Below are 14,651 nucleotides of genomic sequence, written 5' to 3' on the forward strand. Positions count from 1 at the left end.
TCAGGATCTGGCTGCACTTCTGGGTCTCGTTAGAAGCAACGTGATTTACAGGAATGTGACGATATTGGCCCCACTCCAGTGAATGGAACAAAAACACAATCAGAACGTTGGAGATGATCTACGGGAAAAAAAACCCCAAATATTCATAGGAAAACCACTTTTTTTTGGTATTTTCTTTGGGATATTTCCAAATAGGAAATTGTGACATAGGAGAAATTAATAAAACAACTTTAGCATAGCAGCTTAATCATTTAATCAGACCATAGTAATAGACTAGAAACCATAAGCACTTGAAATGTCATCAGTCCAAACTGAGATGTGCTGTATATGCAAAATATACACCAGATTTCAAAGACGTAGGATGGAGAAAAAAAAGTATCTCAATAATTTTTATGTTAATTCCATATTGAAATGATGCATTAGGCTAAATATGTTAACACTAAGTTCACTAATTTCTTTCTTTTTTTTTTTAAGATTTTATTTTTAAGCAATCTCCACACCCAAAGCAAGGCTCGAACTCACAACCCTGAGATTAAGAGTAACACGCTCTACCAACTGAGCCAGCCAGATGCCCCTTCTTTTACTTTTTAAAATGTGGTTAACTAGAAAATTAAAAATTACCATGTGGCTTGCATTACATTTCTATCGGATAGAACTGCTGAAGAGTTTAATGTTAGCAGCTAAGACACATTCAGCATCTACTCTATACAATGCATTTTTCTAAGTGATATTTGCATAACTACAATGGCCATGTACTTAATTATTCAACCTGGGACATTTTTGACACTTTTGAGAATGAAGGGGACCAGGCAAATTCTAAACCAGGATACTAGGACAAAAAGCATTAACTGGAACTGTCCTGAACAAACTGAGTCAGTAGGCCACCCTAATGTTAGATCATCTAATCTTTATGTTGGGGAGAAAGAATTTCCTCTGCCCTTCAAGATCTTTCTAGCCAGACTAAGAATCAAATTGAAATAAGACGGATTAACCGGTGAAAATCACACTTAATTTTGCATGTATAGAGATTCCAAACAGACATAAAATTCCAAGATGGCCAGGCAACACAAGGCTTTTGTGAGCTAAGGAGAGGGGTAGGGGTCCGAGGACACAAAAGAAAGGAAGACTGCTGGCAGGAAGGTGAGAGGAGACATTTTGAAAACAAGGTTGCCCTCTTATTCAGGTAAGTCTCTTAGGTAAAGAAGAATCTCTGTTAATATCCTCTAATTGGTACAAACAGGCAATTGACAGGGAGGTAAAGAGTTTTCCTGAATTTGCTGAGTTTTTATTATTTTTAACTCAAAATAATCTTCACGCCAAAGTGATCCATCTTAGGACTGTCCTTGGCCCCTGTGGTGATACCAACCCCATAAGTACCACTATTTTCCCTACTTAAGGGAACTGGGGCACAGAGGGATTAAGTAACTTGCCTAAAGTCATGCAGCCGGTGGCAATGTTGAGATAAATTAGGGCAGTCTGGCTCTAGAGCCTTCAATTTTGACTCCTGTGCAATACTGCCTGTTGAAGATCTAATATAGATGAAGAATTTAGTATCTATTAAAGTTTTTCTTAATACAGCAACTTGGATGGAGTATTATCCTATTTTTACAGGTGAGGAAACTGAGTTTCAAACAGATCCAGTAACTTGCCAATATCATCGAGCCAGAAAAAAGTGGCACCAAGAATTGTAGTTCAGGATGCCCGACTCCAGAGCCATCCTCCTAACCACCACTCCATATTGTCTTCAGGCCACATGGATTTATAACCACTTAGGTATTGATCTCATGCCTTTTCCCAGTTCTGGCAGAGGCCTGGATAAGAGGACTGGAACCCAGGTGAGACCAACTTTAGAACAGGCAACAGACACCAAAAGCTCAGTCTTGGTCCTCTTCTTTCTGAGAAGAAACATTTTATGGTAATCCAAATAGCCATCCGTGCCGTCAGGTTGGTTGCTCTGCCATGTGCATGTCAGAAATTCCAGAAAGTTCTCTCCCATTAAGGCAGTGGAGGAGGGCATCGTGAGGAATTCAAGAACATTGAAAAGGCAGTTACTTGCTTAGCAGAAGACTAAGAGAAAAAATGTTCACAAAGCTCCACAGGCACAAGCAACGATACAGGATGTAGATCCATGGGTGTGCCAGTCACATCTTTTCTTCGGTCTTCTGCAGTGGGTCATCATCTTGGCAGCCCCTTTAGAATCACCTGCCTGTAAAAATCACCAATTGCCTCAGCCCCATACCCTAGGATACTGATTAAAGTGGTCTGGTGTGGGCATTAGTATATTTTTAAAGATTTGTTTGTTTGTTTGTTTGTTTGTTTGTTTTGAGAGAGGGAGCACAACAGGAGGGGCAGAGGGAGGAGAGAGAATTTCAAGCTGACTCTATGCTGAGCTCACAGAGCCCAGAGCCCGACACGGGGCTCCATCTTACAACCCTGAGATAAGGACCTGAGCCAAAACCAAGAGTCAGATGCTTAACCGACTGTACCACCCAGGCACCCCCAGGCATTGGTATTTTATACTCTTTCCCTAGATCACCATAAAGTGGGGCCAGGCTTTATTGACTGTCGCAGCCGTGTCTGGAGCACCCACTTCTTGCTTTAGCATTGCCAACAAAAATGAGATTAGGTGGAGAGGATGGGGTGGCTCTTGCAATGGGCCTTGTAAAAAAGTCAATGCTCCAGAAGGATTTCTTGACACAGAGTGATTCTAAACCAAACCACTATTTTTCTTGGCTTGGGACACTTGTTTTCTGTTACGGCGTTAAACCTGAGCTCCACGATTTTTGTCTTGTTCATTGAGATCAACGTCTGCCTACCAGACATTTTAATTCATGTTTCTTCCTTATCCGAATAGCGCACCCATAATAAGTCTGGGGACTACATTTGCTGATGAGTTATTTTGCATCTGTTAGGGCTTCTTGCTTCTGTTTTTCCAAGGCGTTGTGGCCATTTAGCTTCTGGTATTCATTTTCACTTTTCCATTTGTGTTCGTTCTCTTTAAAATCCTTAGTAGACGACATAAAGTAGATTGCTGGTTCTCAAAATTGGTCTTTCAACTATGCAAGTGAACACATTTTTAAAATTCATTTTCCACAGCAGACTGTTAGTGCTTAAGATATACGACTACAGTTCTGTGAAGATATTTAACAGAATTCCACAAGTCCTTTGTTTGTTTTGCCTCGATACAAATTCCTCCACTCTCCAAGTAATGCGCCTTGAGCAGGTTTCTCACATTCAGGATGGAGGTTCTTTTAAGGTAAACTTATCATTCTTCCTTTGCCTTCTTTTTTCAAAGACAGCCCTACAATTTATTGTTCTTGACTTCCTGTTTGAGTTTCAGAAGATTCAGACCATGGAAATGTTTTGCACGGTCCTGTGATATGCCAGAGGAGAGGAGGGGGACAGAATTGGGGGAGCCAGAAAGATCACTGTGTAAATATTCCCTCAACAGAGATGAAGTAGGAAGGGAAGGTCCACAGAAGCCAGCAAAAGCAGGAAAAAGGCTATGGTGGCTTCCTCTCATGGATTCCTAGAACCCTGAGAGCACAAATGCCAAGGAGACAAATTGGCTTCACAATAATAAACCAATAGAGGGGAGGACGGCAGAGTTCCAGTGTTAATGGTATCGAGGTCACTGCTGGCCAATCAGAGGGGAGTTTGTTATTTAGAATTATATAAAAAGGAAGGGATTTTTGGAGGCTACTGGAAAGAACCAGAAGACTAAGTTGGCTCTGAATTAGTCTGGGAAATTTGCCATCAAAAGACCCAGGACTCAGAGACAAAGAGAGGGAGGTAGAGGTCTGAGTGGGTCTCATATTTGCTCTGTGGGCTTCTGGGAAGTATTTTAAAACACTTTTATTTAAACTGTGGCCTTAAGAGGACTCTCCATTCACATCCAACATAACTCGCTCATATTAAGAAATAGAAATTGTGAGAACATTCAGTGTGTTTCTTCTCATCCTGATTCTCCCTCCCTGACCACACTGCCTTCTGCTCCAGGTCTGGGCATTCTTACTTGCATGTTTGATTTGGAGGGGAGGGAAATGATTCCAGGCTAGAGGTGCACCTTGGAGAAATTTTATAGTAGTGAGCGTGAGGCCAGCTCTACAGAAGAACCAGTGAGAACAGAAGAGCTGTATTGGGGCAGGTGTCCTCCCAGGGTGGCCTGGAGAATAGGCTTGTCCAGCCAAGAGCAACTGGTAGCCAGTAGAAAGCATTCATGATTGAACTTTTATTTTTCTCTTTGTTTATTTTCTCTTTATTTCTCAAGGAATAAAAATGCAAATTGAAAGCATTTTTGAAAACAGAAACTAGAAGAAATAACTCTGTCAGGTAGTGGCTTGGAACCCTGGCTTCTCCACTTTCAAGCAGTGCAATTTGGGGCAGATCACTTCATTTCTCTTGGCTTCAGTTTCTTCATCTGCCAACTGGGGATAATGTTAGTATCAGCCTCTTGGATTATCTTGCAGATTAAACAAGTAACACATGTGAAGCATGTACAATAGTACCTGGCACAGAGCAAGAGCTAAGTAAATAATATCTATAATTGTTATTAATGTAGAGAAGCATACAAGATTCATAGAACCCAGAGGAAAATAAAATAGTGACGTATATCAAAATCAATTAAACCATTATTAAAAATGTCATCGCCTTGGGGCACCTGGGTGGCTCAGTGTTTGAGCATCTGCCTTGGCTCAGGGCATGACCCCGGAATCCTGGGATCGAGTCCTACATCGGGCTCCCCGCAGGGAGCCTGCTTCTCCCTCTGCCATGTCTCTGCCTCTCTTTCTGTGTCTCTCATGAATAAATAAATACAATCTTCAAAAAAATATCATCGCCTGTAGTTTAAACATTTCTAGGGCACTAACTGCTAAGTCTTATATGAAAACTTTGTCGATTAATCTGTAAGGTGTAGTATTGAACACACATAGAAAGGAAAAATATGAGATGCTTTCTACCTTCAAGGAGCTTCCAACCTATTTGGAGAGATGGTCTACAGACATACAAGGACAAAGAGTCACCAAAAGAAGACAAACAGATGAGTTCATGTTGCTTTCTAGTTCTTTGATGCTCTTCTGTGGCTCTGCCAAGGCATGTTGCCCAGTAAGCAGAACCCTTGAAAATGCGAGGCTTTCTATTATGCTGAAATATTAGGTAGTAGTGCGCTACGGGAACCAAAGTATAAGTAACTCATCCCTACCCAGAGATTCCCATTATAACGTGCAGCCAGGGCTGACACTCACCGTGCTATGCAGCTTCCATGATAGTAAATAATGTGATTAAAACACCATTGGCGCCGGAATCAGCTTCCTGTTCCAGTGATAATGATGCCTATTAGCAGATAACGGTGGCCTTAACACAATGGGGACTTGTTTCCCTCATATTCTGAAAAGTTACTTGCCTTTAGATCAGTGGCTCAAGGTGATCAGGTCTGAGGTCTTTGATTTCTATATTTTCCCTCATTAGAAGACAGCTTGATCACTTACATCATCCATTCTGTGGTCAGGCAGGAAGAAGGGGAAGAGAAGACAGCTGGTATAGTCCACTCAATGGGGAGATTTTCTGAAAGCCCCACTCAACATCTCAATTTTATTGACCAAATTGTATCTCACATGATCACCGACATCTGAAAGATAGAGAAGGAAATATCTATTTTTAGCTAGGTGCATTGTGCATCAAATGAAATTGGGGTTTTACTAATAGGAAAATGGGAAGAATGGATATTGAATCTATCTATTGATGTAAAACAAACAGTCTCAAAACTTAGTGTCTTAAAACAACAACAATATAATATAATTTACTGTTTCTCATGTTTCTGTGGGTTGACCGGGTGGTATAGATATATGGTATAGGCTGGGGTACCAGGATGGCCAAAAGGCATAACGTGGCCTCCTTCCTACAGCATAGTATTGGTCCCTGGCTAGAGTTCAGGTAGGGATTGGCTAAGACCTCAGTTCTCAGGGTTCCTTGGGCTTCCTCATGGACTGGTAGCTTTGTTCCAAGAAGGAGTGGCCCAAGACATGAGCCTCAATGTACAAGTGCCTATCCAGCCTCTACTTACACTGTGCTTGCCAAAGCTGATCATCACATGGCCAGTCCAGAGTCAAAGTGGGAAGGAGCTACACAAAAGCATACATGCTAGGAGTCACAGTTTATTGGGAACCTCCAAAGTACCAGACCACCACAGGGTAGGCATCTCTGCCAAAGTATCTTTTGATAATATGTTAAAATTATTCAGTGCTCATTTTACAGCAAACGTAGAGCCAAATGAGCATTAACTCTGAAAAGTCTCACAACAACTTCATGGGGTAGATACTCTTATTTCCATTGAGAAATGAAGAAATAGATTAGGAAAGGTTAAGGAGCTTGCCCAAGGTTACAAAGTAAGAAAACTCCAGGGCTGGAGCTTCAAGTCAACCTGAATGCTCGGTTTGGACAGTTTGGGAGCACATTCTGGTTGCACATCTGATAGAAAATCAAGTGACAGGGCTATAATAAAGTAGCTATTTTAAAAAGGTATTTCTTCATGTTTTTAAATACTATTCTCTTTCTTCCCTTTAGCAAATACAGAGAGAAAAGTGTGATGTCCCTGCCCATCAGAGTCAAGGTCAAGGCAGAAGGACTGTATCAAGAGGGAGCCCATTCACTTCTTTGTCAGGTGATCTAACGTGTGCTGGGACCATCTCCATGAAGCATACATAACCTGAGGTGGAGGTTAGGACACACATTAGGCAGGAGGAGTTGGATGGCTACAGTTGCCTTTGGGAAAACCTGAGGAAAAAGTTTGACATGGAGGAGACTTGTTTAAGGAATCCTTCAAGGGGGTTTCTGAAAGGAAAATAAAAAGTTTACTGGACTTACACCTGGACAAGTGCGTCAAAGGTGGATCTCCCTAACATGCTAAAAACATCTCCACTTAATGTAAAACATAGTGTAGACACTATACTTTGTTTAAAAGTGTGTTTTCTCAAAGTGTGGTTTATGGATTCATGCCCAGAAATAATGACTCACTATCTCCAGTAGGTGGGTCAGAAAAATCTGCATGTTTAAGGAACATCCCAAGGAATTCTTATATACAATAAACTAGAAAATTATTGATTTAAAGTGTTCTTTCAGAGGTGTACCTGGGTGGCTCAGTTGGTTAACATCTGCCTTCAGCTCAGGTCAGAATCCCAGGGTCCTGGGATAGAGCCCCGTGTCCAGCTCCCTGCTTAATGGGGAGTCTGCTTCCCCCCTCTCCCTCTGCCTGCCTTTCCCCCTGCTTGTGCTCTCTCACGCTGTCAAATAAATAAATATAATCTTTAAGAAAATAAAACCTAAGTGTTCTTTCAGTATGATGGTTTTAAAATCATGCTTTTCAAGCTTTAATGTACATGTGAATAGCTGGGATCTGTTGAAAAAGCAGATTCTAATTCAGTAGGTCTGAAGAAAGGCTTGAGATTCCGCATTTCTAGCAAGTTCCCATTGATGCTGCTGGTCTGAGGAACCATGCTGACCAAGGAGCAAAGCTTTAAAACACTGAAGGAAAGAACAAACTCTTTGGGGATGGAAAGTTTGCAGGCAGATAGAAACAGTGGGAGTCACGGTAGGAGTATCCACTGCCATCTACAGAATGTCACTGCTCTTTCCAAAAGACAGGTCACTAATAGAAGACGGATATGGCAGTAATAGAAGGAGGTTAGCAATGTTCAGAGGGGCTTCCCAGGTCAAGGTAAGATACACAGGCAGGTGCAACAGTTATCAAGGCATGTTTTTTTCTTTTTTCTTTTTTTTTTCTTTTTTTTTTTTTTTTTGAGAGAGAGAGAGGCAGAGACACAGGCAGAGGGAGAAGCAGGCTCCATGCAGGGATCCCGATGTGGGACTTGATCCCGGGTCTCCAGGATCAGGTCCTGGGCCGAAGGCGGCGCTAAACCGCTAAGCCACCCGGGCTGCCCTGTTTTTGTTTTTGTTTTTTTTTTAAGATTTTATTTATTTATTCACGAGAGACACACAGAGAGAGAGGCAGAGATATAGGCAGAGGGAGAAGCAGGTTTCTTGCAGGGAGCCTGATGCGAGACTCCATCCCGGGACTCCATCCCGGGACTCCATCCCGGGACTCCAGGACCACGCCCTGGGCCGAAGGCAGCCGCTCAACCGCTGAACCCCCCAGGCATCCCTCAAGGTGTTTTTCTAATGAATCTGGTCTTGCGTATTTTAGGTGCTATGAACAGAGCTCAAAGAATCTCAAAGAGTGAAATAAATTGGAGTAAATGAACACAAATGTTTAGAGGAGTTGAACACCTAAGGTGCAATAATACACAATTTGTATTCAAGAGTTTGTGTTCTTTCAACCCTTGCTTTTTACTTAGTATTGCATTGTTTACAAGTGGAAGGAAGAGACATTATACATTATGTACTAGTATATTTTTAAGAAGTGTATTTTTAGTCTTTGCAAACAAGTCTTGATTCTTAATTAGGCAGATGCCACCCCAGGAGCTGCACATCGGAACACAATGCATCCTCCTTCAGAAGGTGAGCTTGCTATTGTACTTTCACTAAGAGTGGCTTGCATTGATATCACTCTTCAGAGTTAACAGAGGATTTTTATATTCACTTATCCCATTTTACCTCCCGATTACAAAAAACAATTAAGGCAAAAATGCTATCCTATTTGCAGATTTTTTAAAAACCAAGTTACAGAGAGTTTTAGGGACTTGTCTACGGGGCAGGGCCAAAATGAGAACCCTAGTATTCTGAGTCCCAGCTGCATGACTGCTTGCTACCATGCAATTGCTTATGGCAAACAATACAATATGTCTATAGATTATTGGAGTCTCAGTCAGATACACAAAGGAAAAGAGGCTCTCTGTTCCACTAAACTGAAGCAAGAGCCTAACTGCCTCACATGCAGTTAGGCCTGAGGGGTTGCAGAAGGCCCAGCCTGCAGAGCCTGGGAATGTATTTCTCCCTCTAGCAACAGAGCTGGCTGGAAATTCTGAAAAATATTCCCCTACAAACACATAAAAACACTAGATAATACCAAACATTTGGTTAAAAGCACAGTTAAACTTCTAAGAAAGCAAATGAGATTCATAGGAGGCAAGATAAAGGAAACCAGAGTAGTTAGCAAACCCTGAAGCAGAGGGCTGCTTTGGGGGGCATTGGCTGATCCTGGGAGCTTGGTTTTCCGTGGGGGAACTAAAGTCCTGTGGGAGTGAGAACCCAGATCCTGAGAAAAAGCTAGGGATCTCAAGCATCCCTACTCTCCAGGAAAAAGTTGGGTTAGGAAAAAAAATCTATCCTTTGGCAAAAGAAAAACAGCAAGGTAAGGGGTTTTTCCCACTTTCCCAGGCCTTGGTCAAAGGGATGAAAAACAGAAACAAACAAAAGTCTTTGCTGAGAATTTATAATTCCAAGCCTGTCCTCAAGGAGGTTAAGTGTTTATTCTACTTACATGGTTTGGGAAACCCCAGCTAGAAAAATTATCTTGAAAGACTGCCAGTTCATAACTCCTCAAGGCACCAGGTATAGAGAGAGATGCACTTTTATAGATTCTTCAGGCTTCCCACATTTAAGAGGAGACTTAAACAAATAAAAAAAATTAGGGCTATCTGGGTGGCTCAGTCAGTTAAATGTCCGACTCTTGGTTTTGGCTCACGTCATGAATTCATAGTCATGGGGTTGAGTCCTGCCTGGGGCTCTGCTCTCTGCACTGAATCTGCTCCAGATTCTTTCTCCCTTTCCCTCCTCCTCTGCTCCTCCCCAGTGGCTTGGGAGCTCTCTCTCTCTCTCTCTCTCTCTCTCTCAAATAAATAAATAAAATCTTTAAATTTTTTTTAAAAATCAGAAACACATGAAAAATTAAGCCACCATAAATTGAGCTCAGCAGAAACAATAAAGGATAGACTTATACTGTAGTAACCTTGGGCATAGTATCATCTAACAAAGGATGTGAAATAAGTATGCTTAAAATATTCATGAAGAAATAGAGAACTTAGACATAAGAAGTTAATAAAAGACCATCAAGAATAAATAGACAGGTTTGAAAACAACCAAACAGAATTTCTAGAAATGTAAACTGTAATAATAGAGATTTAAAATGCAAAGGATGGATTAAATGAAAGATGAGCCACAAGTAAAGAGTGAATTAAAAAATTGGAAAAAAGACTGAAGAATCACCTTATAATGCTGTACAGAGAGATGAAAGTATGGAAGCTATGAAATTGAGAAAAAGAGATATGGAGGAAGATGTAGATATTCAAAATATATTTTATTAGAGCTCCAGAGGGAGAGAATAGACAGAGGGAAGTAAAGGCAATATTCAAAGAAAAAATTAAAAATATGAATTGGTCAAAGACATGATTTTTCAGATTGGAGAAGTACATCAAATCCCAAGCAAGATAAATAAAAATAAATTCATTACTACAAACATTATAATGAAACTTCAGAAAGCTTAAGACAGAAGATCATAAAAAGCACCAGGGAGAAAGGAGAGCAATTAGCTCTAATCTAAAAAGGAGCAGCAATTAGCTACCAGTCTTCTTAACAGCAACAAGAGAAGCCAGAATCCAGGAAAATATTTCAAGATGCTGAGAGAAAATAAATCATTGGAATTGTATACCCTGCAAAACTATCATCCAAGACAAGGAACAAAATAAAGGCATTTTCAATAGAATGTGGGAAGATATCCTCATACCGTGGAATTGTAAGCCTCTTGAGGGGATCCTCCGTGCCTGTTTCTATAATGAACAGATCTCCATGGTCATAAAACTTATAGAAAGTGCTGTGTCTACATTTTAGCATGTTAGCAGCATTTTAAAAAGTATTCAGGTGCATAGGTTCCTGGAAAGGAAAACTCAGATTGGATGACACTGTGTGCTTAACTCTGGAATCAAGCTGTACGTTTTGCACCCTCACTTTTTGGCATGTTTTGTGAACATACATCAATCTCTCTTTCACACACACACACACACACACAGAGTTTGGGAGGAGATGCCGGAGGAGATTTTGTAAAGGGCAAGAAGTTCAGGCAGTCATACTAGAAATTCATTGTTGATGTGAACAGAGTGGGGAGTTTCAAGTTTTCTAACATGTGCTAAAAATCCATGTTATGGGCTGAATTTTGTCCCACCGTATTTATACGTTGATACCCTAACCTCCAGTACCTCAAAATGTGACTGTTTTTGGAGACAGGACTTTAAAATTACTTACTTAAAGATAAGTAGGTTACAGTGAGGTCACCAGGGTGGACCCTAATCCAATCTGACTACTATCCTTATAATAAGAGAGTTGGGATGCATGGGGAAACACCAGGGTTTTGCACATACAGAGAGAAACCATGTGCAGACGCAGACTACTTCCATGCTAAGGAGGGAGGCCTCAGCAGGAACCAATTCTGCCAACACCTGGATCTCGGACTTGCAGCTTCCAAAACTGAGAAAAGAAATGTCTGTGGTTTAAGCCACCTGGTCTATGGTATTTTGTTATGACAGCCCTAGTACACTAAGACAGCCCACTTTTCTCCTTTTGGTATAGCCTTTCCCTACATTGGCAATACTTATCAAAAGGCTCTGCTACTTGTAATTGAATATGACCCACTTTTCTGGGTCAAAATTAACCTTCCAGATTACTGATACAGCATGGTCTAAATAGAGTGATGTTCCCCCTTCTGAGTCCTCTAGAATGCCCATAGTTAACTCTTTGTGTTAGCAACTGGTCAGTCACATGGGCTGGCTGAAAGTAACCAAGTTCAATCCTGGGCCTGAGTGAGACCACTGAAGATCTCCCCCCTCTCTTTCTATAGAATTCCTCCTTGAACTCTTTTTCTAACTCAGGAATCCCATGGAGCAGATTGATTATCCCCAGCTGTGTCATGATCTCTGCCTCCTGCACCATCCATACCACAGATGCTCACTTTTTTTTTTTTTTTTTTTTTTTTGGTTCTGGGGGCTTGCAATGATTCCTAGGAGTGAGATGAATAAGATGTTGAAAGCCCAGGCTAGACAGTTCCCCATCCCAGATATGGAAACTTTGGAAGACAAACATTTCTTACGCTGTACACCAGGGGCATGCTGCAGTATGTGAAGGAATGCAGAGCACCCCCACTGCTGCTAGACACAGGAAGAGCTGTTTTAGCCTTGAGAGTTATAGACAAATGTAAAGCAACTCAAAAAGTTCTAAATTCCTGAGTACTGTTTTGATATTATTTGCTGGACGATTTTGGTCTCAATAGAGTTTTAAATGTTAATAACAGCTCTAATAGAATATTGTAGCCTATGTCAAATCCCAGGATTTCTTTCTTTAAACAATGGTACTTGGGAGTCTGTGGTTTTTCAAAGCATCTCAGGGGCTGAGACTCTCAGGAAAGGGGCCCCTCATTCTTGCTCTAATTCCTGTGGACCCAATTCTACCTGGGATTAAAATCTGTGGTCCTAATCCTAACCCACTACTTTTCTTGTTAATTCAAGTATTTCAAGAATAATTATAGCTAGTTATAAAGTTACCACAAATATTCATTGCCTGCTCCTGTGGGAAGATTACATATCCTCCCCCTGATGAACTAAGATGTGGCCATAGCCTTGCTTTGGGAAATGGAATATGAATGCAAGCGGCCTGTGTCACTTCCAGGTGGAAACCTTAAAATCCTATATATGATTCAGTATGTTCTTCTCACTCCATATCCCTATCTCCACCTTAGAAATCATAGAAGTAGAGTAGAGATGAGCCTCCATCAGCCTTGGGTTCTCGAGTGACTACAATGTGAAGAGCCCCTGCCAACCTCCATGGGCAATGTAATGTGAGTGGGAGATGAGCTTGGTTGTTTTAAATTGTTGAGGCTTTCAGATTATTAACTGTCATACCGCCTGGCCTATCTTGATTAATGCAATAAATAGTCTTTAAGGCATTGCACTTTAAACAATTTTAAAACCATTTTTTATTTAAAATTGTATTCTGAAAGATGGCACATATTAATAAAAGGGGACAAAGATTTATTAATAACAAGGAGGCACTACCTCCTTCATCCCCAATAGCTTGCCAATTGGCATCCAATAGTCCCAGTTCAACTCTCCCAGGGCAAATCTAGGTGGGGGTCAGCAAACTCTGTAAAGAACCAGGTTGTAAATATGTTTAGATCGTGGTCCCTACTGCAACTACTCAATTCTGCCATTGGAGCCCAAATGTGGCTGTAAAAATGAGTGAACTAGTGGGTGTGGGTGTGTCGCAATACAATTTTATTTATTGAAACGAGCAGCTGGCCTCTAGTTTGCCTACCCTTGACCTGGGGTGTAGAGACCAGCCTGTGACCCTTCAGATCTCCAAACCCCTGCCAATCACTCTTTCCTCAAGCTTTACTGGAATATAATTGATACAAAACTCTATGTAAGTTTAAGGGGTACAACACGGTGATTTGATGTACTTACATATTGCAGAATGATTATCACTGTAGCATTAGCTAACACCTCCATCATATCGTATAATTACCACTTCTTCTTTTGTGGTGAGAACATACAAGATCTACTCATATAAACCCTCTAGGATATAATACAATAGTATTAACTATAATCACCACACTGTATATTAGACTCTTATAACTTATACTCTTTAAAAAAAAAAGATTTTACTTATTTATTTATTTGATAGAGAGAGAGAGTACAAGATGGGAGTGGGGCAGAGGGAGCCCAATGCAGGGCTGGATCCTAGCACCCTGAGACCATGACCTGAGCCACAGTCAAATGCTCAATTGACTGAGCCACTCAGGCGCCCCTAACTTAAACCCTTTGAGCAACATCTCCTCATTCTACCAACTTCCCACCCCTGGCTAACACTCCACTACTCTATTTCTATGAGTTTGGCTTTTTAAGATTCCTTAAGTAAGTGATATCATACAGTAATTGTCTTACTCTGACTCATTTCACTTAGCATAATGGCCTTGAGGTTTATCCATATTGTTGCAAACAACAGGATTTCCGTATTTCTCACGGCTGAATAATATTCCACTGCATAAAAAGGCCATATCTTCTCTACCCATTTATCTCTTGATGGACATTTAGGTTGTTTACATGTCTTGGCTATTGTGAATAATGCTGCAGTGAATGTGGGAGTGCAGATATCTTTTCAAGATTCTATTTTCATTAAAAAAAAAAAAAGATTCGATTTCCATTTCCTTTGGATATGTGCCCACGTGGGGTTGCTGGTAGTGATATGGTAGTTCTGTGTTTTATTTTCTGAGGAGCCTCGATACCTCTATACTGTTTTCTATAGTGGCTGCACCAATTTAGAGTCCTACCAACAGTGCAAAAGGGTTCTCATTTTCTCCCCATCTTTGCCAACACTTATTTTGAGAATAGCCGTTCTAACAGGTGTTCGGCAGTATCTCATTATTGTTTTGATCTATATTTCCCTGAGGATTAGTGATACTAGTGAGCATTTGTTCATATACCGGTTGGCCATGTGAATTTTTTTAATTGAGGTATAATTGACATATGGCCTTTATTAACTTCAGATGTACGACATAATGATTCAATACATGTCTATCAGGTTCCTCTGTCAATTTTTTAAAAATCGGGTTTTTTTTTAAATTTTGGGGTTTTTTGGTGGTGAGTTGTTGCATGTGTTCTTTATATATTTTGGAAATTAATCCCTTATAGATATGTAGTTTGCAAATATTTCCT

General features: G+C 40.7%; 1 protein-coding gene across 6 annotated transcripts in view; it reads left to right on the forward strand.

The window, feature by feature from the left end:
- The first annotated feature begins 1,591 nt into the window (after window positions 1–1,591).
- Window positions 1,592–14,651, forward strand: part of LOC125755008 (uncharacterized) — a 50,804-nt gene continuing 37,744 nt past the window's right edge. For 4 of the 6 annotated variants that reach the window (XR_007410404.1, XM_049109398.1, XM_049109399.1 and 1 more), the window contains exons 1-3: window positions 1,592–1,835; window positions 6,562–6,658; window positions 8,457–8,511. Coding sequence is in view for 3 of the 6 variants with exons in the window: in XM_049109398.1 (XP_048965355.1) it covers window positions 1,698–1,835; window positions 6,562–6,658; window positions 8,457–8,511 (290 nt within the window). In the remaining 3 variants the exon portion in view is untranslated. Of the gene's footprint in view, window positions 1,836–3,681; window positions 3,793–6,561; window positions 6,659–8,456; window positions 8,512–14,651 lie in introns of those variants that run through there. The other 2 variants (XR_007410407.1, XR_007410406.1) reach the window with 2 other exon arrangements.

Source organism: Canis lupus, chromosome 4 (assembly GCF_003254725.2).
Source record: "Canis lupus dingo isolate Sandy chromosome 4, ASM325472v2, whole genome shotgun sequence".
Classification (NCBI taxonomy): domain Eukaryota; kingdom Metazoa; phylum Chordata; class Mammalia; order Carnivora; family Canidae; genus Canis; species Canis lupus.